This window comes from Canis aureus, chromosome 16 (assembly GCF_053574225.1).
Source record: "Canis aureus isolate CA01 chromosome 16, VMU_Caureus_v.1.0, whole genome shotgun sequence".
NCBI classification, from domain to species: domain Eukaryota; kingdom Metazoa; phylum Chordata; class Mammalia; order Carnivora; family Canidae; genus Canis; species Canis aureus.
The window spans coordinates 46,278,801-46,303,613 of NC_135626.1; the positions used below are offsets into that span (position 1 = coordinate 46,278,801).

Below are 24,813 nucleotides of genomic sequence, written 5' to 3' on the forward strand. Positions count from 1 at the left end.
GGAGGCCAACACAATCTTCAAACAAATGTTAACTTCTTGAATTCATCATGTCCTCATTTATATGTCTCTCTTGATTATCATTCTTAAATGTTACATTTTCAAAGATAATATTAAATTAGCTATTGAGCACTTATTATGTAACTTAATTTATGTGTATTAAATTATTAAAAATTTCCAACCATAGGGATGCCTGGGTGGCTCAGTTGGGTATGCCTTCAGCTCAGGTCATGATCCTGGGGTCCTGAGATGGAGCCCTGCATCAGGCCTCTTGCTCAATGGGGAGTCTGCTTCTCCCTCTCCCTCTGCCCCTCCCCCAGTTTGTGTCCATACATGGTCTCTCTCTGGTGCTATCTCTCTCTCAAATAAATAAATAATTTTTTTAAAGATTTTATTTATTCATTCATGAGACACAGAGAGAGAGAGAGAGAGGCAGAGACACAGGCAGAGGGAGAAGCATGCTCCATGCAAGGAGCCCAACACGGGACTCAATCCCAGGACTCCAGGATCACACCCTGGGACAAAGGCAGGAGCCAAACCGCTGAGCCACCCAGGGATCCCCTAAATAAAATCTTTTAAAAATTTTCCAACAACATATATTACGCTGTACTACTGTTATCCTATCCAACAGATGAGGAAAATTACCATGTGAATGAAGAACTTACATGGCACTCAAGCTAGTAAACTGGGATTTGAACCCAAGACCCTAAAGCCCAAATTCCAAATCACTATGGATCCTGCTTCCCATTTCTTTAACCCTGTGAGATAGTCTGTAGAACTGGTCTAGGGATCTCCAAGATAAGCCTAAGTAACCGACTCTTGTTCAAATTCCACAGCTTTAAATTCAAGGAAGTACATGGCCAAGCCAGGCTGGCTGGGGTGAACCATGAGTGGAAAATGAGAACTGTGTTCAAGCCTAGTACATGAGGCTCTACCATTCTGCAAGGTCATATCATATATTAGGAACAAGACTGATGAAGTGTACTTGCCTCACATATGAGGAGCCCCAACCATGTGCCCATGAGCCTACCTGTTTCAGGCTTACATATTTTAGGAAGTCAGCCAACCTTCTCAAAGGCTGAAGATGCTCACTCTCTCAGACCTACCCTCTGCAGCCTGCTGCTTCCCCAATTCTCCTTTCTTGAGGGGAATCCTTCATGTTTCCTTAGAGAAAGCTACTGGTCACTCTGCAGTGAATTCTGGTGACTTCCTTCTCCATCTTTTCAGGAAGGGAATTTTTAGGGTTTATCCATGCAATATCTGGGTCTGGTCCCTCGGTCAAGTTGAAATGAAACAAAACAAAATGAAATTAAAAGAAAAGAGAAAGACAAACAAGGAGAAAAAGGGAGAGAGAGAGGGAAAGAAAAAGAAAGAAAGAAAGAAAGAAAGAAAGAAAGAAAGAAAGAAAGAAAGAAAGAAAGAAAGAAGGAAAGAGAGAGGAAGGGAGACAGGAAGGAAGGATCTCTAGCCTAAAAGTCAGTGAAAAAACAAGAAAAAAGATTTATCAAGGCCTCTGGGGGTTAAGCAAAAAAAAAAAAAAAAAAAAAAAAGTGGCACTGAACAATCCAGAGCAAAATCCCACAGCAGACTTCAAGAGCTGTCCATTGTCGCATATAATTTTGTATCAAGTCAGAAGATAAAACGTTTTTTTTTTAATTCTATAACACATTTATTTATGCACTGCACACATCGAGGAAGCATGGAGTCATGGAGATTAATAGGATAGCTACTTAAAACGGCAAGAAAAGGAAAAAAAAGACTCACCGTGGACTGTGTCTGTGCCATGTATTCACCCTCCATTTTATTCAGACGCACGTTTGTGTCCTCGAGCAATTCTTGAATATTTTCCGTGTGCCGCTTTTGAAGATCAAACTTTTCCTTTTCTATTTCTGCGACAGCATTGTGGAGCTACACAGTGAATTCAAGAAGTGACTCTTTTACTATTATTAAAGATAGAAGAGACTACTTTGCAATTCAGAAAAAAAATGTTTTCTTATATTTCTCTATTTATTTGGTCCTGAACAACAAAAGATATAAAACTCATAAATAAACATTTGAAGTAAAGATATATAGAGCATGATTAATAAACAGTTTTTTTCGGGATCCCTGGGTGGCGCAGCGGTTTAGCGCCTGCCTTTGGCCCAGGGCGCGATCCTGGAGACCCGGGATCGAATCCCACGTCGGGCTCCCGGTGCATGGAGCCTGCTTCTCCCTCTGCCTGTGTCTCCGCCTCTCTCTCTCTCTCTCTCTCTGTGACTATCATAAATAAATAAAAAATTAAAAAAAAAAAAAAAAAAAACAGTTTTTTTCATGGTGCCTGGGTGGTTCAGTCGGTTAAGCATTCAACTCCTGACTTTGGCCCAGGTCATGATGTTGGGGTTGAGAGATAGAGACCTGCATCAGGCTCCATGATCAGCAGGGAGTCTGCTTGAGATTCTTCCTCTCTCTCTCTCTCTCTCTCTAAAATAAATAAATCTTTAAAGAAAAGAAACAACTTTTTTCTTCACTTCCCTGAGCTGAAAATTTTAATGAATAAACAAATATTAAAGGGAATTATCTACTTCAGGTAGAAATAGTAAATAAATCGTACAGATAACACAATGCCTCAGCTAAACAACACTAGTATTTGCCTGAAAATCAGGAAATAGAAATACTTATAATATTGTTATTGACTAGGAATATTATCTCACTGCCAAGATTTTCATCCCATTTGCACAAAATTTTGTATAAGAGTAATGTTAAAAATGTTTTTCCTTCACCCTAACCCCTGACAAGAAACTATTTTTACCCATTCCATAATCTATACAAAAGTAGATTTAAAGATGTCATTTATAAATCAAATAGGAAAAGAGTTCTCTAAGTAGAACTGTATACTACCTGTCGTCTTGTATATAGGTCTTTATGAAGATAATGTATCCATCATTTAAATGGATGAAACAACAAAATATCAATTTAAGGTAAAGAAAACATGGTTCAGTGGCTAGCTTTCAAAGGGCGTTAAAAATCTGTTCCCAGCCTGGGGGCATTCCCTCACTTATCTTAATGAAAGTGAAATTCTGAGCCTAACTCCTATCCTCTACCACCAACCTCCTCACCCCTACCCCCACCTCCACTCCCCACTCCACCTCCAACCCAGCACCTAACCCCAGGCTCACTCAACTGGGGCAGGGGTGGGGGCACGAAGTCAAGAAGAGTTTAAAAGATTTGATTAACCCATTCATGACTAGGAGAGACACATGCATGTAGATTCTGATTTGACTGAGAAGATACTGAAAGAACAGGGAAAACCCTGAGAGATGGTAGGAACTCGAGGCAGAATGCAGTCAGTAATTGAGCCCATTACTGGGAAGAGCCTCAAGAACTTTTCTCATTTCTAGGGGAACAGGAAGAGTGGCTCAGCAACAGCCACACAAAAGAAGACCCTTGGGTTTCACAAATTTAACATATGCAGTTTGGACTTTTTTTTTTTTTTTTTTTTTAGTTTGGGCTATTTTTGAGTGGTCCCCAAAATCCCTGATATGTTGTGTTTATATTTTTTGCCAAAGTCTGTTTTAAATTGGTGTAATAATGTCTGATAGTCAAAGGTCAGTCTCTTAGCTGGCACATGAATGTAGCTAAGCCCACTGCACCTAAATTTCAGCGCTGTTGACTGACATGATCGAAAGGGTCACTTAGCATTTTGTGGCTTTAATCATGTTGTAGTGGTTTGTTTGTGGTCTCCCAGAGGTCCTAGGACATATGCCTACCAAAAGTTACAAATCTACTATATCTAGTCATCCATTAGTGCCTTTGGGATTCTCAGGTGCATCCCACAATTGATTTACACGGGGACTGTGCCTGCTGAAGCCGAAGGTGTGTCTATAAGTCAGAGTTATTTCATCAAGGGAATTTATAGTTAAGACTGCAAGGGTAAACATGATACCAGCAGAAACAAGTATGCTCTAATTTGGCTGATACTTTTGAGGATCAAACAGGTGTATGTAGTCTAATAATCTGACTGGAGATGACTAATACTCCAGTATTCATCCAGAAATTTTATTAGTATCTACCACATACAAGGCATAATACATCACTGAGAGCTTTCCCAAACCTACCAATGAATTGGAGTCCAGGCAACTTGGTTGGGAGGCTTTAAAGGGCAAATATTCCCCTGAGTGATATACTGTTTTAGCAGCAAATATTTGTCATGCTCTGAAGTACAGACCTTGCTAAGGTTTATTAAGCCATCAGGATGCCACCAGAGCACTGATAATGAGGAGATCTATACATTTTTTTAGTCAGGGTTTGGCAATGGGTACAGGGGATGCAGAAGGCCCTCCCCGCATCCTACATATGGACACCAGCATCCTATATATGTACATTTGACCATGTAGTTGCCTCATGCTAGAAGGGACCCAGAGAAAACAGCAATCTGTCTAAATAGATGGGGGAAGTACTGTAAAAGCCCACAGGTTAATGGTGTAGCCACTTTGGAAAACAGGCAGTTCCTTGAAATGTTAAGCACAGAATTACCACGTAACTCAGAGATTCCACTACTAGGTATATACCTGTGAAATGACAGAAAATTACATATATTGGTCTGTGCCCCCACTTCATGGCACAAAGCTAAAATCCTTGTAATGTCCTAAGTAATAAGAGTACTAGGAGCATCTTTTGTTCTAATATTTGGTCTTTGACCCTGGCTCCTGATTTAGAGATCCTAAATCCCGTAGAACTTCCTAGGTGAAAGAAGTCTGTGTGGTTCTAATAAGGTGACTTTTGATGGGCTCCTGGGATGGGGGCTGGTGATCTAGATGGTCAAGCCAGATTAGAAGCTTGTAACTTTCAGCCCTACTCCCCACCCTCTAGGAAGGGAAGAGTAGCTGAATATTAAATTTACTGTTGCTCATGCCTGCATAATAAGGCCTCCCTAAATATCTTAAAAGTTTGGGATTTGGAGGGATTCTGGGTTGGTGAACACATGAAGGTACTCATGTGAGAGTGGTGTGCCAGGACAGGGCATGGAAATTCTCTGCCCCTAGCCCTGTGTATCTTTTCATCTGGTGATTTATCAGTATCTACTATTATATCCTTTATAATAAAATAATGAATGTAAGTAATGTTTCCCTAAGTTCTGTGAGCTATTCCAGCAAATCACAGAATCCAAGAAGGGCTTCTGCTACTACTATATAGCTGTTTGGTAAGAAGTACAGGCAACAATCTGGGACTTTTGATTGACATCTGATGTGGGATTTAGCCCTTATCTTGTAGGATCTGACACCAACTAAGTCTAGGCAAACAGTATCAAATTTAGTTGAATTACAGGACATCCAGTTGGTATCCAAGAAAATCGCCTGATGTGTAGAAAACCCACATATATGGAGTCAGAAGTATTATGAATATATGAGTGAAGGAAAACACAAGCAGTGTTTTTCCCCAAACAATAGCCAAGAGAAATGAAAACATATGTTCAGACAAAAACTTGTACATAAATTTTCATAGTAGCGTTATTCATGATATCCAAAAAATGAAATCAATTCAAATGCCCACCAACTGATGAATGGATAAACAAAATGCAGTATATCCATTCAACAGATTATTCAGCTTTAATGCTGACTGAACTCTTGATTCATACCACAACATGATGAAACTCAAAAAAAACATGGTAAGTGAGAGAAGTCAGTCACAAAATGCCACATGGCATGTGATTCTATAAGCAAAACTCTAGAGACAGAAAGTAGATTAGTGGTTGCAAGAGGCTGGAGGAAGGGGAAACAGAAATTGACTGGCAATGGGTTTCTTTCTAGGGTGACAGAAATGTCCTAGAAATTAGATAGTGATGATGGTCACACAACCTTGTAAGTATAAACCACTAAACTGTACCCACATTTTAAGAGGATGAATTTTATGGTATGTGAATCATAATTCAATGTTTCAATGTTTTTAAAGGCCCACACATTAGAAAGAACATGATAGTCAGATAACTGGGAAAGTTCCATGAAACTAGTACAAAAGTACAAGTGTAGTGACAGAAGGTGAGGCTTGAAAGAGACAGTCTCAGTTATGAAGAGCCACATAAATTTCCCACTGCGAAAACCACTGGAGTGATTTAAACATGGTGGTTAGGGAAACCAGATATGTGTTAGAAAGACCATCAGTGTGGTGTATTATTATGGGGCATGGACTAAAGAGGTGCAGAGAGTCCATTTAGAGCAAATATAGGAAAGGGTGATCGTCTCTGGAACTAGAGAGGAAACAGCGGTGAAAAACAAAACAAGTAGAGTGAACAAAACAAGTAGAATTTAGCAAGTCACTGGATGTAATAGGTAAGGCAAAAAGAAGAGTCTAAGCAGCTGGGCAGATAGCATTGCCACAGGGAAGAGGAAATCAGGGAAAAGCCCTAGGAGGAGATCATTTTAGCAACAAAGGAAGAAAATGAGGTTTGGAGAGAATGATGAGATTCAGGTCAAGGAGAGATCTTAACTAGGTAGTTGTATAACGGACTTGGAATGAAAAAGGTGGGATGGAGATTTCTATTAGGGACATTATGGAGTACATGCACACACGGGCACAAGCATACACACATGCACACGCACACACACCATACACCCATGTGTATAAATATACATGCACATGTATGCACACTCATACCACCTGTCCATGTAGATGCTTAATAATTTTTTAACAAATAACTACATAAATCACAAAGCACATCTATCATCTGCTTATTAATTTTTGGTACCTATCTTGCACCACATTTTCTCTCATATTTACATGCAGTTGTACTTCATAAAAAAGACTTTCAATCACGTTTGCAGAACATTCATATCCACTAATTATTAGGCAGCTGTAAGAGAGACTTGTTAATCCAACTGAAGAAATAAAATGTATCCTTGAACACAGCAGACTTTTCCAATACTTGGCAATTTAAACTGAACTAGGGAATTCAGGCAAAAGAAGGAAGGGGTCCTGCTATATACACAATGCACCTGCAACAAACACAAAAATATGCCAGATTTATAGAATACATAAAACCGAAAAAAGAGAAAGAGGAAAAAAACACAGAAATTGACAAAATAAAATCAGAAAAGAGATCACTCTATGCATCCTAATATATCTGCAGTGTACTTCCCAGACTCATCCTAAAGCTGCCATCACCAGGACATATTTCAGACCAACAGTATCTGCTTGGAACGACACTTGTAACTGTCAGTAAAATATTTTGAATTCAGACCATAATTAAGAGAAATATGAGTTAACAATATGAGTTATCTTTATGATAGAATACCTCAAAAGAAGTGACATACCTAATTTATTTTAAACACATATTGTAATTTGAACTAATGGCTAAGGGCTCCTAAGTGAAAGTACTATATGACTATGTGAGATTCGTAAATAAGAAGTATTTTTATTACATTTCTCTTGGCACTACTAAACTATATGAAAATATTTTTCTTAATTAAATTAAATGCTTCTCCAATAACCCATCCACTACTGATTTTGTTTACATCAAAAATAAGTTTATACTATAAATATTGTGTTATCTGAAATTTCAGAAAAGAAATGATCCAGTGGCCTAAGTCCAAAATTAAAAAGGTAAAATTTCCAAAAATTATCTTACTGCTTTTTCCCTAATTTTTCTTAAAATCCATATGCTATAACAAAAAATTCAGAAAATGAAATTAAAGAATTAGTCAAAAGTAAATTTTCTAAGTGAAAACTACTTTATAAGCCATTAGACTAGAGAAAATATACCAAAACATGAGCAGCAGCTATTTCTAGACAGTTGGTCTTAAATTTTAAGTTATTTTAATTTTCTTTTTTCATGCTTTTCTGTATGTTCTGTAAACATTCATTATTTTTATAATTAAATATATTACTTTGAGGCATAAACCTTTGTATTTTCCATCATTATTTTATTTTATGACGCTTACCTTTTTTTCCCAATCATTATTCAGAGATTCTGTACTCTGTTCACACATCTTTTTTAGCTCCGTAATCTGGTTTTCTTTGGTTTCTCTGATAACTTGACAGTCACGTATAAGGGTCTGAACTGTCAAAAATGATGGAAACATAGTTAAGCCAATTCTAGCTACCTCATAAGAGTCTGATGACAAAAAATATGGTTTAACAGTTAACAGATAATTTCATTTTCTGCCAGTCTTCTCAATTGTCTAAAGTATCTCTTAGTCCTTCCTTCCTCCATTCCTACTACCAAAGCCTTGGTTGAATCCATTATTTATCACTCTGTAGGTGATTTTAACAGTGTTCTGACCTCCATATCATTCTCTCCCAGTGGGTCCTCCATTGCTCTGAAGAGGACCTTCTATAGCACAACCCCAGAACCGTTACTCCTAGACTTGAAATCTTTCTACAGCTTCCCTCACCTAAAAGGTAAAAGCCAAAAATCTCTAATATGGAAAACAATTCTACATGATGTGACTACTTCCTGGCCATATCTCTCACCACCTCCGTATTTTTAACCTTGTATTGTAAACACACCAACCTATCTACAGCTTCCTGAGGCCACATTCTTTCACTGCCTAACTGTGATCATTTATTATGTGGAATGCCCATCCCTCCCTTGTTAAAAAACCCCTACCTATCCTCAGTTGCAACTCAAGGATCATCTTCTTTATGAACTATTCACCAACCAGATTTCTCCCTTGCAGAGACAGGAAGAAACTCCTCTTTATCCCCAGGGAACCTCATCTATTTCTCCAATAAATCACTTATCACTTTTAATATGTTACAATGGTTTACTTGCCTAACTCCCAAGGAGAAAGATATCTCAACTTTTTATCTGCAAGGCATAACAAACACTACCATACAGGCAAGTACTCAAAAAGATATATCCTGAATACAGATGAAGGAACCCATCATTTCAATATATCATCACTCCTAGATACATTAAAATCATTGCCAAGGTTTATGTTACTGAAACAAAATAGGCTTTAAATTGTATAAAACATTTTCCTTATAAATCATCTAGATTTCTATCTTCTTTTTTAAAAATGCTTTGAATTACTGCTGATTTAAGTGAAAATTTGTTTAATATATTCATGTAAAATAAATTCTGGAGGGTAAAGTAAATTCAGTTGTATGTTTGCTTGAATGTACTATTTTCCTAGCTTACTGAACATGTTCCTCACTTACTATAAGATTGCAAAATTTTCATAAATATTTACATAGAAACTTCTTTCACTCATGTATCTCAACTATGTAACACAGGAGGGAAACAGGCAAATGATCCAAGCTAACCATATAGTCTTTAGCACCTACAACATTTTACTTCACAATTCCAAAATTAAAACTAAGATCTGTTTGCAATTCAAAAAGTCTTAGGAAATATTATTTTTAAACCTTAGGTATGTTTAAATTGCCTGGTTTGAATCAGAGTAAGAAACGAAAACTTAGAAAAAAAATTTTAAATATTTTTGTAGCCACTGATATTTGGCGAAAGAACCTGAACAAATTTCTAATTACTCCCACCAACGTTTAAGGCTGGAAATAAACCTAAAAATATATATTTTATTAATTTACTTGTATATGTAATTGCCACCCTATATTTCAAGGGCATTACCATCCTCTCAGATACATTCAGGCTTGGTGGTTTGGGAGAGAGCCAGTAAGTTCCATATGGAAACCCTAAACAGAAACCTCTCCCATCGCCTATACCTTACCTTCACCAAATCCTCCAAAATATCTTCTTCACTTCCACTCTCACTACCCTCCTCACCCTCACCATCATTTAGGCATTCTAGGTCCTTATCACCTCACATGCAAAGTCACAGAAACATGGAAGCAGAACATCCTTGAGTTGGAAGGGATTTTATACCTCACCATTTTATAATGGTTAAGCCATGGCCCAGAAATTTCCTGATGTCATATAGCAGACACTGAAACAGCAGAACTGGGATTAGAGCCCATGTTTCTAATAAGTAGAATGCATTCTCTCTCTTTTTCTTTCTCTCTCTACCCCACCTCCATGTTGCTTTTATTATAACAAACTAGAAACAAGCCTCACCTTGTTTGGCACACCCACCGTTAACAGGCTACTTTCCTAAAACATGAGGTCCTAAAGCTCACCTCTCAAAAATCTTCTCTGACTTCCCAACATCTACAGGTAAACTTGAAACCTCAAAGTCTGAAACTCAAGGTCATGGTTAAGTCAGGCCAAGTCCCATGTCTAGTCCTTTTCAATCCTCCTAATGGTATAGGATATCCACTCGAGCCCAGCGGTTCAGCAGCATCCTCCCCATACCTGACAACACAGTATATACCTATCCCTGTACTCGAAACTCTTCAAACTAAACAAATCTGACAAAACTTTTAAAGTTCCTTTCTCCAAAACATATTTTCAACATTCACTCTCTCTGACCACTGTTGCATTTCAATTTTGTAACCTACAGTCATAGTCGATTTTACACTTGATTACATGCTTTCTCTTCCTTCGTAATGAAAGTATAAAGGGGGAATACTTTTTAAATGTTTGTTCTGTCAATCACAATGCCAGCATATACCACAAAGCTTAAAGTAGATAATTAATGCATTGAATTTTATTAGACCAACAGGAGTAATTTCCCTAGACTTCCCTGTGAAAGCCAGTAAGCTCTAATCTATAACCCACCCAGGGCAGTTCCAGTCCAATAAGGAGAGAGAGCGTTAAGAAGAGGGAGGAAGAGTGACAGACTCATCCAACTCCTTAACCAAACCAACTACCACTACCGCCACCACACACACACACACACACACACCACACCCCATGTGCGTACATACACACACACAACATATGCACATATACACACACTACATACTCCATATCCCACATACCTACACATTCACATACACACATACCATACACATGAAATACTCCATATCCCACATACCCCATGTACCCCATATGCACACACACACCATACACACATATACATACACAAATCACATACTCCATATCCCACATACATATATACACACACCACATTATCATACACACCACATACCACATACACACACCCACACACACCTACCCCATGTACCCCATACACACACATACACATCCATATATACACATATCCCACACCCCATACATATACGCACATATACACATACCACCTGCACATACACATCACACACACATCACACCACATGCCTTCATACACACCCACAGTTTTTCCTCATACATATGAAAATCCACAGAAATATCCCCATGTCAGAAATAAAATTTTACTTTATATAGCCAATAAAATAAAATGCGAATGCTTTTTAAAAACTAATGTAATAAAACATCACCTTTCATTTCAAGTTTTCTAATAGTCTCCTCCATTTCATATTGTTTCTTTTTGTATAAAGTTTTCAATTCTTCTATTTCATTATTCTTTCTTTCTAAAATCTGCAAATGAATTTAAAATGCTTTAGTAAACTATTTTTTATACATAGGACACATAACTTTTTAAAACAAGCACAATATTTTTTGCAAGTCTATCTCAGCTAATCCCATTAATGGTTTCCCAAAAAAGATGTAAAAATTATATTTTAGTGCATTGAGGAAATATCAAATACAATAATTGATTACTGAAAGAAATATGTTATCAGCTTCCAATTCTAATGTATCAATTCTTGAGAATCTAAATAATAAATTAGGTGAGTCTCTAAGATATAATTCCGAGATTAAAGTGTCATAAGGTAGCAAAGAGAAACCATCAGAAAATTGGCATGTTGGCTCAGCAAAATCCCCTCCCCACTGCACTGGGACAGAACATCTTCAGATGAGTGGTCCCCTGGATCCTCCCTCTGGTGTCCTTTCTTTTTCACGCATAATAACAAGAATCCCAGATACATGGGAAGATGTGCTATAATAAGCTTCTTTTATATCTAGCTCTGCTATTATGAATCAAAAAATAAGTTCAAAACAAGCCAAAAATTGCATGAATTTTTTACATCATTAATTGTACTATGTCAGAAGTTTTAAATGAATCATTTTATAAGATTAAATCATGATTTTATACTTCTAAATATATCTACACACACGTACCCCCCCCCCAAAAAAATAGAGAAATAACCAAAACATAGTAGCCAGCAAGTAGGACAAAAAATGTGCTAACAAAGGGGAAAAAAGAAAACCAAATTGAGGCAGAAGTATGAATATCCATTTTTCTTATAGTTAGAGTATATTTCCTATACACCCAAATTCAGCTTTAAAAAAAAAATGGCAGAAAAAAATAAATTAAAAATTTTTGTTAAATGGCAGGAGGCATTATTCACAAACATCTAACTTTTTCTTAGTGCTTTTACTATCAGTAAAAGTTTTAGTTCAAACTCTAAGAATGATTGGTAAATAAGAAAAGGAGCTAGTTTGATCCTAATGTTCATAAACAAGCATAAAAAGAAAAAATGTCCACAAAAAGATAAAAAACTCTAATTTTGTTCCTCCCCAATTTCTGACACTTAGAAAATGCCATCCAAGCAACAAACCGATGAATATACTTTCCAAATCTGGCATAAGGTCAAGGATTTTATTTATATTTTACCTGGCGTTTCAAACTAGCTGCATTGCTTTCTTTTTTCACGCAGAATTTATTTTAAAAGAGGAATTCCTGGAAAGAATTTTATTATTAAATGTTTTTCTTAGAATAGATTTTTGTAACGGACATACCAAGGAGCCTATTTCAAACTCTATTACTATGATTTTTCCAAGTTTATTTTTATACTTGTTTATCTTATACATCACTAGATTCTATTTCATTTGGATATACATTATGTTATATTAAAGTTACATTATAAATCTCTAACATATTTGTGACATAGAGCTGTTTTTATCTATCCAATTTAAGCTAAGGTAAAATTCTAGTAAGAGCAGAAAGTAATACTGGCCTTTAAAATGTGAATGGGAAAGAAAGAAGAAGGAAAAGGATTCAATATTTTTCTCTTTCTAATTTTCAATCCGTGGTTTCCCTCTTGTTGCTTTGAAAGAAAAAGAGCCAAATAGGCACCTGACTAAATATTAATATATTTTCAGCTTTTGAGAAAGTGTGGATATGTGATGTGTGGCCTCAAGTCTCTGCCACCATCTCTGTCACTCAGTTTTGTGAGGCAGGATCAGGCTTCATTGTGAAACAGTAAATGCCAAGTTTCTATTTGGATTGATCTTCATGTATTAAATATGTAAAAACATCACACAACTTTTTAAACAATACTAAAATAGACTAACATTCATTCAAATTCCAAGTAGGATAACTATAAATTGCTTATTGGTGCTGTGCCCATTAAGAAAAATAAGTTTTCTTTAAAAAAACAAATTGAAACATTAAAAGGCATAAATTCCAATGAACTACTGAAAAAAGAAGCCTACATTCAGTGCTACCATCATGATACATGCAGTCTATACCAAACAGAACTAAATACAAAAGTTCCTTTTCTAATTAAAAAGAAAATGTTAATTTCCAGAAACCCAAAAAAGTATCAGACTAAAACAAACACTAGTGTTTACAGCTGATGTCTTACTTCAGCTTTTACAAAAGGTAATAATTACAGACTGTAAGTCCAGCCTTCAAACATCAGAGGAAGAACTAACAAACAATGCAAGCTATAAGGATATTTACTTAAATACATTTGTTTAGAAAATGAAGTTTACAGGTCAGCTTTGCCAAATTATTAATTTAACCAATTCCATTTATAGCACAGTTATAAGTACATAAATAAATGGATGGTGGGATGATGGTCACAAGAGCTAGACTATTCTGAGTATTCAATATTAATACAAGAATATTATAGCAGATACCCTACCTTCTGAACATCGGCATCATGTTTCTGCTGCAGTTTAAGCTTCTCCTCGTGACATTTAGCTTCCAACATTTTTGTTTTTATGTCCAACTTCAAGAAAAACATTTTAAAGGTGTTATTAACATACTTTTTTTCCCTTTGGCAAAAGCACACAATTAAACTAAAATAATTCCCGATGTGAGAGTATCACTTTCCACTTTTTTCTTATAGTCACTGGTCTAGCGATCACATCATTTCACCAACACATTGGTGACATTCTTTGCTTACTTCCAGGCTAATTTTCAAATACATTTCACTGGAAAGGCAAAACTGAGACTACTAAATACAGATTCAGCAGTTATCCCCCCTCCTGCCACCCCTCAAAAGAAGTTATTTTTGCTAAATCCCAAAGTAGTTCAGCCTTTGTTTACTATTTTTGAGTCTCTATTTAACCTTTTTACTGTTTTATTCTCATATCTACATGCTCATTAAAACTACTCTTATTTACCTACATACTTAATTATGACAAGTTGAGAGTGGATGTCCACAATTATGGCATATTACTGATAATTACACATTTCTCTTAATAGATCTTCCGTTCTATCTCCTGGAGTCGTAGATTCCAACTACTTCAAGGAAGTAACTTGATCTCCTTTTGAGCATTCATTAACAACCCCTATCCTTATCAAACCAATATCTACTGTACCAGTGTTCTAAGCAAAGCCAGTCAAAAATGTAACCAATCCTTGTAGATAATAACCGGCACAACTCAGAATTAAAATAGTGGCAGGTTTTAAGATGAATAACATGAAATTGATTATCTCAAATGTAAAAGTTTGGGAGCATCTGATGCCCTTACCCTTTGAAAGAATATATACACTAGAGTCTGACAGACTTCAATTCTATTGCGAATTCTCCTCCCACTACATTAACTATTGTGACTTTGGGCAAGTCACCATTTCGAGACTCTATTTCCTCTCCTGCTAGTTAAGATTAATTATCCTTACCTCAATGAGCAGTGAAGCTTATTTTAATAGTATCATTTAAGTAGCTACATTTAGAACACTACATGGCACAAAAGTAGGTACTCAAAAAAATTAGTCTACAACCTTCAGGAAAATTTTCTTTTAAAATAATACAAATGTACTGTCAAAATACTCTCTTGAAAATGTTTGAAACACTTTATATTTTTCAATTGCTATTTCAAAAAAGTAATGAATCTGAACTTAAGATAAACATGCATGATCAAATCAACATAGTAAAATGAAATTTAAAACTTTTACAAACAAAGTTAACACAGTCTCATGATGTTTTAAAAACACTGAGCGGTGGAGAGGGCAGCAGTCATCCATTTACTACACAAAAGGAAGAAATACTTAATGATTCCATTCTTTTGCCTCTAACTCCCTTTGTCACTTCTTCCTCATTCTAGCAGAAAGGGGGCTGGGTGATCTAAGTCTACATGAAGATCCTGAACAGAAGCATTTTAGGACTCTATTGAAAAATAAACTCAAAAAGCAATATAAGCAAGCTGGGCATATACAGGAGACAGAATTCATTGCCATATATTTCCACAACACCTTCGAGAGAATTTGTCATACCCTGGCTTCTGAGGATCAGCCTTAAATGCCATGGAACTATGTAGCCATAACCCAATCCACCTCCTCCCCATCTGTCCCACTTTTCAATCCTGGTTGACCAGATTAGGAATAAACACCTGACATATGCTTAACCAATCCATTAGTTGGAGAATAATCATTCAAATGCTCTCTCTTAAGAATCTGAAACTAGAATAGCAAGTTAGCAACTTTGAGGAACAAATAAGTTCTAGAAGGGCAGGAACCAAGAGAAAGCAGATGAATCCATTATACAGAACACAGCAAAGCACATAACCAACACCGCAAAGACTAGAAGCCACACAGCATCTGAAATATTCACTAAGCAAACTCAGGCCCTAATAGTCTCCATGACACTAGGCATATTTGAATTTGAGGGTTTTTGTATTCCTTTTTATTTCAGGGAAGCTTGATGGATCTCTGTTCTTGCAACCATAGAGATATGTCTAAATTTGATTTTTCTGCTATAATTTTTGCTTTAGTATAATATTAAATTTAAAGAAAAGTTGCAATAATATTAGAAGGCATTCCCATATGCCTCCATCTAGATTCACAAACTGTTTACATTTTGCCTGATGTGCTTTATCATTTCTTATATCTATATCTACTTGTACATAAAACTATTTTCTAAGCCATTTGTGAGAAAGCTAGAGACATCATGCTTCTTTGTCCTAAAAGCTTCACTGTATATTTCCTTAAAACAAAGATGCTATCTTCCACAACCACAGTCATTATCAAAACCAGGCAATGTAATAGAACACAATAACATTACTTAATGCACAATCTACAGTCAAGCTTTATCAATTATCACAATAATGATATTTATTTCTATTTTTGCCCAATTCAAGATCCAATTCACAAACTGCCTGTAGATATCATATCAACTGTATCTCCTTTAATCTAGAACAGCCTTTGTGTTTCTTGATCTCGACATTTTTGAAGAGCACAGCCAATCATTAAATGTCTCCCAATTTGGATTTGTCTGATGTTTCCTAATGACTAGACTTACTACATTTTGGCAAGATTAACACTAACATGACACTGTGTCCTTTTTCATTCCATCTTATTAGGAGGAGGTTGGTTTGTCCCAATATTGCCAATGTAACATTTGGTAACTTGGTTAAAAGAGAGAACACCAAGTTATTATAAGGGTAGTACTAAAAAGAAAGTTTCTCTACTGTCATCCTAAAATAATAATAATAAAGGAGTATCTCTTTTCTGGAAACTCTTACCTTGACACCACAGAATAGCTCTATATTTCTGCCTGTGCTCTGGGGCATGATTCATGATAAATTAATTATCAGGATTAGAATATAGAAATGATCTTACTAGTATAGTATATAAAGACATTACAGGACACATGATATAGATATACAGACATGCATACATCTTTGTGCGTTTATATACACATACCATATGCATATGGAAAGATAGTAAACATCCTTGCTTAATTTAACACAAAGACTTTAATTCAAAGACTGAATAGAGCACTTCTAATTTGACACCCCCCACCCCACCCCACCCCGCACCTCCCATCCCCTACCCCACCCCCGCCAGTAAATCTGATTCCAAACAACATTTAAGTTTTCTTCAACTGGGCTTAGCATATACACTATCAATTTCAAAGTGAAGAACCATGGGGGTCTACTTCAGATTATAATGAGGCTACTTCTCACCTCCCACTGTTAACAAGCACTAAATGGTATGAAATGTAGGAGGTGACCATTCCCAGGTATTAGGAAATGGGCAGTGTGATACTGACATCCTCCTAAGTTGAGCCCCACTATCATTCCTGGGCACAAACACAGTCCAAGCAGAGACCCAAAACTCTACTGAACTGGGAAGGTAAAGATCAGAGTTCAGGACAACTGAAGAAGCTGGAATCTTAAGTATAGGGCACTAGGGGAGATGAGAACTGCCACCAGGAACCACTGCCAGTCCTTGACCATGGCTGGGATGTATGTGCATTTGGCACATGGGGTGCATGCATAGGTTAAATAACCAGGCAATGGCTGCTATAAGGTAGAAAATAGAATAGATACCACAGATCACACAGTGCTGTGAGATATATTGAAGGCCCAGCCCAAACAAACTAGAGGCATCTTCCTAACAACTTGGGAATACCTGGGCATTCAGCCAAAATACCACAAAGGCCACACTTTAGGCTTATCCTAAACCTACCCAATGAAGTTTAAAACCAAATTTTTATAAGATCCTCAGAAGAGACAGAGCTTGTAGATTAGATTCCACCACGTTGGCGGAGTTTGGGAAATATCTCTGACTTTCCACATATTTGCCTTAATGGAATGTAACGCCAAGTTTACACAAGTTAGAGGTTATTAACCAATAACTGAACAGCCCATAAAAACAACAACAAAAATCACTATTCTATGGAGGAAGACCACAGAATCTAGAGGTCTCTAAAATGTATCATCCATAGTGACAATGTCCTTCACACAGAAATTAACAAACATGAAAAGAAAAATGTTGTCTATAAGCTAGACAAATAAGTAAAAGGATGAACCTACTTGGCACGCAAGACTTTAAAGCAGTTAATATAAACAGTGCAAAGAACTAAATGAAAATATATTCAAAAAATTAAAAATGTATTTTAATGAGAGAAAAGATAAGGAATCTCAGCAGCAAAATGGAATTATAAAAAGAAACAAGTAGATATTCCAGAACAGAAGATTATAATAACTGAAAGGAAAAAAAATCTCTAGATAAGCTTAAGTGCACATTTGAGATGGCAGAAGAAAGTGTCTGTAAATTTGATGATGCATCAGTAGAAATGATGTAGCTCAATGACCTGAGGGGAAATAAAGATTAAAGAATCAATGAAAAATGAACAAAACTTTAGGAAGCTGTGGGACAAAAATCAAAGAGCCTAGTATACCTAAAGAGGGGAATGAGAAAGGGAGAGAAACTAGTTAAGGAAATATTGGCCAAGAACTTCCCAAGTTTGAGAAAAAATAAACACTAACTTAGAGATCCAAGATAGTCAGTGAACTCTGAGCAGGATAAATACAAAGAAAATAACATCTAGGCATCTTACAGTCACACTGCTGAAAACCAAAAATAAAGAGAAAATTTTTAAAACAGCCAGAAGAAAAGAGACATTATCTACAGGGGAACAATAATAAGAATGACTGCTTGCTCCTCACAAGAAACAACAGAAGTCAAAGGACAACAGAATAATACCTCAGAAGTGCTGAAAGGGGGCGGGGGGGGGCGGGGGGAACCATTTCAGATAAAAGAAAAGCTAACACAAGTTGTCACCAGTAGAAGTACATAACAAGAAATAATAAATGATGTTCCTGAGGATGAAAGGAAATTATACCAGATACAAACTCAGATATGAAAAAAAGAAGAGTACATGAGAGGGTAAATAAGTGGATAAATACAAAAGAGCATCTTTCATTCTCTTCTCCTAATTTCCTCAAAAGACAACTACTTAAAGCAAAATTAATAACACTGAAAGGTGGGGTTTAATGTATGTAGAACTAGGTCAACAGCAGAGAATCACGGCAAAGTTAAACTGAATTACACTATTTTTAAATTATTAGATTTGCAATGTGGGAAGCAGAAAGTGGGAACCAGTGTGAAATGGTTCAATATTGACACTACATAGACTTTGACAGGGATATCTCATCATGTTTTTGACTTGCATTCCCCTGCTGACAAGTGATGTTGAGCATTGTTTCAAATGTCTTTTAGCCATCTGTATGTCTTCTTTGGAAAAATGTCTATTCATATCTTCTGCCCATTTCTTAACTGGATTATTTGTTTTTTGTTTGTCTGTCTTTGGTTTTTGTTTTGGGGTTTTTTTTGGGGGGGGAAGGGGGTTAGGTTTGATAAGTTCCTTGCATTTTGGACCCTAACGCTTCATCAGATATGTCATCTGCAAATCTCTTCTCCCATTCCATAGGTTGCCTTTTAGTTTTGTTGATTGTCTCCTTCACTGTGCAGAAGCTTTTTATCTTGATGAAGTCCCAATAGCTCATTTTTGCTTTTGTTCCCCTTACCTTCAGAGACATGTCTAGGAAGAAGTTGCTATAACCAAGGTCAAAGAGGTTGCTGCCTGAGGCACCTGGGTGGCTCAGGCAGTTAAATGTCCAACTCTTGATCTCAGCTCAGGCCTTGATCTCAGGGTTGTAAGTTCAAGCCCCCATGGTGGGCTCCAGGCTGGGTGTAGAGCCTACTTAAAAAAAAAAAAAAAAAAAAGGTGATGTCTGTGTTCTCCTCTAGGATTTTGATGGTTTCCTATCTCCTATTTAGGTCTTTTATCCATTTTTAATTCTTTGTGTGTATAGTACAAGAAAGCAGTCCAGTTTCATTCTTCTGCATGTTACTGTCCAGTTTCCCCACACCATTCATTAAAGAGACTATCTTTTTCCCATTTGATATTCTTTCCTGCTTTGTCAAAGATTAGTTGGTTATACAGTTGTGGGTCCTTTTCTGGGTTTTCTCTTCTGTTCCATTGATCTATGTGTCTGTTTTTGTGCCAGTACCATATTGTCTTGATGACTACAGCTTTGTAATATAGCTTGAAATATGGAACTGTGAAGTCTCTAGCTTTGCTTTTCTTTTTCAAAATTGATTTGATTATTCAGGGTCCTTTGTGGATCCATACAAATTTTAGAATTGTTTCTTCTAGCTCTGTGAAAAATGCTGGTGGTATTTTGATATAGATTGCATTAAATGTGAAGATTGCTTTGAGAGGTATAGATATTTTCACAATATTTTTCTTCTAATCCATGAGGATGTGAGGTTTTTCCATTTCTTTGTGTCATCTTCAATGTCTTTCATAAGTACTCTCTAGTTTTCAGAGTACAGATCTTTTACCTCTTCAGTTAGGTTTATTCCTAGGTATCTTTTGGTTTTTGCTGCAATTGTAAATGGGATCAATTCCTTGATCTCTCCTTCTGTTGATTCACTATTGGTGTATAGAAATGCAACAGATTGGGCAGCCCGGTGGCTCAGTGGTTGTGCCACCTTCAGCCCAGGGTGTGATCCTGAAGACCCAGGATCGAGGGATCAAGTCTCACGTCGGGCTCCCTGCATGGAAGCCTGCTTCTCCCTCTGCCTGTGTTTCTGCCTCTCTCTCTCTCCCTCTCTGTGTGTGTGTGTGTGTCTCTCATGAATAAATAAATAAAATCTTAAAAAAAAAAAAAAAGAAATGCAACAGATTTCTGTACATTGATTTTTGTATCCTGCAACTTTGCTGTATTCCTGTATAGTTCTTGGTGGAGTCTTTACAGTTTTTGGTAGGGGTTTTCTACACAGAGTACCATATGGTCTGCAAATAGTGGAATTTTCAGTTCTGGATTATTTTTATTTCTTTTTTATCTGATTGCTGAGGCAAGGACTTCCAGTACCATGTTAAATAACAATGGTGAGAGTGGACATCCCTGTCTTATTCCTGACCGTAGAGGAAAAGCTCTCAGTTTTTCCCCATTGAGGATACTAGCGGTGGGTCTTTTGGGTTTTTTTTTGTTTTTGTTTTTGTTTTTAAATCAAGAGTCTGATACTTCTTCCCCTTATTTTTTTTTTAATTTTGATTTCTTTATGATAGTCACACAGAGAGAGAGAGAGAGAGAGAGAGGCAGAGACACAGGCAGAGGGAGAAGCAGGCTCCACGCACCGGGAGCCCGATGTGGGATTCGATCCCGGGTATCCTCCAGGATCGCGCCCTGGGCCAAAGGCAGGCGCCAAACCGCTGCGCCACCCAGGGATCCCTGTGGGTCTTTTGTATATGGCCTTTAAGATGTTGACGTAGGTCCCCTTAGCTCCACCTTGTTGAGGATTTTTATCAAGAATCGATGCTTTCTCTGCACCTATTGAGAGGATCATACGGTTTTTACCCTTTCTTTTATTAATGTAGTGTATTACACTGATGATTTGCAAATATTAAACCATCCTTGGAGTCCAGGAAAAAAATCCCACTTGATCATGTTGAATAATTCTTTTAATGTACTGTTGGATACAATTTGCTAGTATCTTGTCAAGAATTTTTACATCCATGTTCATCAGAGATATTGGCCTGTCATTCTCCTTTTTAGTTGGGTCTTTGGTTTTGGAATCAGGGTAATGCTGGCCTCGTAGAATGAGTTTAGAAGTTTTCCTTTCATACCTATTTTTTAATAGTTTGAGAACAATAGGTATTAATTCTTTTTTTAATATTAGGTAGAATTCCCCTGGGAAGCCATCTGACCCTGGACTTCTGTTTGTTGGGAGACTTTTTATTACCGATTCAATTTTTCTGTTAAAGAAATTTTTAAAAGAATTAAAAGAAATTTTTAACTGACAATATCAAGTGTCAGTGAGGATTTGAACTCATATATATTGCTGATAGGAGTACAAAATTGTACAACTACCTGAAAAGCAGTTTAGCAATTTTATCCAAGAGAACTAAATACATAAGTTAACCAAAAAACTTGTACATTAATTTTCATGGTAGCTTTATTCATAACAGCCAAAACTGAGGACAAAGCAAATAGTGATTAATCGGCAGATAAACAAATTATGGCATAGTCATACAATAGAACACTACTGCCTAGCATCATCACACCACATACTGCTAGGCCAGGAGAACAAAATTCAAAATCTAAAGCATGGTTTCTGCTGAATGTGTCTTGCTTTAGCACCATCATAAAGTCAAAAAATGCATAAATCATCCTAAGTTGGGTACCATCTATAATATCTATTTCAGTGTAGCAGCAGCAGCAAGCAGTGAAAAGAAAATACTGCAGAAGCAGAAAAACAATAAATACTTGACTGATTACATACAACTTGCAAATCTCTGTTCCTAACAATTTACATGCATTATTTCATTATTTCATGTAATCCTCACAATGATGTTTGTAAGGGAGTACTTTTACTCTCTCCCTTTTACAAAGAGTGAAACTAAAGCACAAAGAGGTATCTGTTCAAGGTCAATGAGCCACAGAGGTATAAAGCCTGGATTCATACTCAGGAGACTGGGTCCAGCTAGTGAATACAAGCTAAATAAAGCTGAGTAGCTTTTAAAACATGAGGGTTAGAGTTGCCTGGATGGCTCAGTCAGTTAAGCATCTAACTCTTGATTTTGGCTCAACTCAAGCCCAAAATCTGGCTCTGCACTGAGCATGGATGGAATCTGCTTAAGATTCTCTCTCTCTCCCTTTCACTCTGCCCCTCCCCTGCATTCTCTCTTTTTCTTCCTCTCTCTCTTAAATTAATTAATTTAATTAATTAATTAAAAGATGAGGATTCATCTTTTACCAGCTCAAAATATAAAAAGAGGGATCCCTGGGTGGCGCAGCGGTTTGGCGCCTGCCTTTGGCCCAGGGCGCGATCCTGGAGACCCGGGATCGAATCCCACGTCAGGCTCCCAGTGCATGGAGCCTGCTTCTCCCTCTGCCTGTGTCTCTGCCTCTCTCTCTGTGACTATCATAAATAAATAAAAATTTAAAAAAAAATATATATATATATATAAAAAGAACTCAAGCAAGGAAAAGAAGATGCTTTCTAAATAAATAGTCTGATGGTTTTAATGAGAAATGCTTGCCTGGGACAGAAAACCTGACACAACTAGGGAGAAGAGTAGGGACAGGTACACAACCTGTAAGTCACTGACACTAAAACATGCTAGGATTCAACTTCTATTCCCTAAAGACTTCTAGTAATTTATTAAGATTAATTAAGAGCTCCTATCTTTTTAAATCATTTAACACTTTATATACATTTTCCTCAATGATATTTAATAGATTAATTAAATTAATATTTAATTTTTTAAAATCCCAATTAAAGGATACCAGCAGAAATTGCTATTTAAATATCTGAGCTTGCACCACAAATTATCATTTTTCTTTTCTCCTTCTTATATTTAACTAATGACCTTCTCATTGTGCATATATTCCACATTTTATACTTCCACTTCTCCCCTTCCTTTCAGAACTTGCCTTCCACTCTTCATTAAAACTGCAATTTCAAAGGTCACAATGTGACATAACTGTCCTTCTTCCTCCAAAAGCCCTTCAATCACCAAATCTAAGGGCAAATTCCATCCTTTTGTCTTCAGCGAATTGCACAAGGATCATCTTTTTTTTTTCCTCAGCTTCTGTGACTCTGCTGTTCTGGTTATCCTCTTGCTCTGGAGAGGGTTTCTCTTGTCTCCTCCACATTACTCCGACCTTCCAGCCAGCCCTGCTGGCTTCACTACAGTAAACACTTGCTTAGGTGATTTTATCCTGATTTAACCCCAGTCTCCCACACAGGTGAGTCACATTGTCCATCTCCAGCACTCAGGTCTTTCCTAGTTTCCACCATCTCTAAGCCAGCTCCAGTTGGTCGTTGCTCTAGTACAATTCAACACTCGATACAAAATAAGAGTCACTATGTATAAATAAGTCCCTTATCTTTGCCTCCTCCTTGTCCCTGACTCTAAACATCCCCTGAGTCACCACATTCTAGGCCAGCACACAGTGCCTTGTTTCAGCCTGTTACAACCCTACAGAGTTCCTCAGGAACCCAACCCTCCATTGTCAGAAAGCCTCTTCACTCCACACTTGTCATCCCCATCTCCCACCCCACTAGTCCATCTGAGATACCAATACCCATTCATTTTCCTAAAGCACAGTTGTGAAAAGGGGAGGTAACACCCCCTTCCTTTTCTTTTCCCTGTACCACCAGCCAAGTCATCTACGAGCTCCAGCTAAACACATACCCTGGTTTCTACTTCCATGTCTTTCTTCTCTGCCTCTTCACCTCTCATGGCTCAAACGCCATTTCCTCCATGAAGCCATCCTCAAAGTTCCCAGAAAACAGCAATTTTTCCTTCCTTAGGATACCCTGTAATAATTTATATTCAACACTGCCCTGCAGTTGCTTTGCAATTCACTTTCTTTCCTTCTTTCCTGGAACTGAAATACACGTTTTAAAGGATTTTCTCATCATGTTTGCCAAATAAAATAATTAAACATTGTAGTCACATTTATATTCTCTTTGTACTATACTTACACACATATATGTAAGCACACAGGTATGTATATGTCAAAATTAAGTTTTAAAGTTTAGACAAATGAATAACTGAGCCTAAATTATAGAATTTTCGAAGTCAGGCTAAGAAGAGGGAGTCAGTGAGAGAAGGCAGAGAAACTCTGCTAAAGCAATGCATAAGAAATGCCACTGATTTTACCCCATTTCTAAAATTAGCCATTGTCCAACATGTTTTCAACTATCAATCCTCTGATGTAAAAAGGGTTTGGACTGGAACTGAAATACCTGCATAGGCCATTTGCCCTCTTAAAAATATCTTATGGCAAGAATCAGTTGAGGTAAGTGGAAAGAGGAGAGCTTTACCTCCTCTGACCAAGTCCCTGTGCAATAGAACAAGAAGATCCACTCAATTACTTGAACCACCACCTCAGGGCTAAACCACCCACTTCTAGAAAAAGCAGCATACAGCCAGCAAGAGACT

At 37.0% G+C, this 24,813-nt stretch overlaps 1 protein-coding gene across 11 annotated transcripts in view; it reads right to left on the reverse strand.

Moving 5' to 3' along the window:
• CEP112 (centrosomal protein 112) overlaps window positions 1–24,813 on the reverse strand; it is a 392,220-nt gene that overhangs the window by 310,908 nt on the left and 56,499 nt on the right. For all 11 annotated transcript variants that reach the window (XR_013354742.1, XR_013354744.1, XM_077853716.1 and 8 more), the window contains 4 exons: window positions 13,762–13,848; window positions 11,269–11,368; window positions 7,911–8,029; window positions 1,762–1,905 (listed from right to left, as the gene is read on the reverse strand). Coding sequence is in view for 9 of the 11 variants with exons in the window: in XM_077853716.1 (XP_077709842.1) it covers window positions 1,762–1,905; window positions 7,911–8,029; window positions 11,269–11,368; window positions 13,762–13,848 (450 nt within the window). In the remaining 2 variants the exon portion in view is untranslated. The remainder of the gene's footprint in view (window positions 1–1,761; window positions 1,906–7,910; window positions 8,030–11,268; window positions 11,369–13,761; window positions 13,849–24,813) is intronic.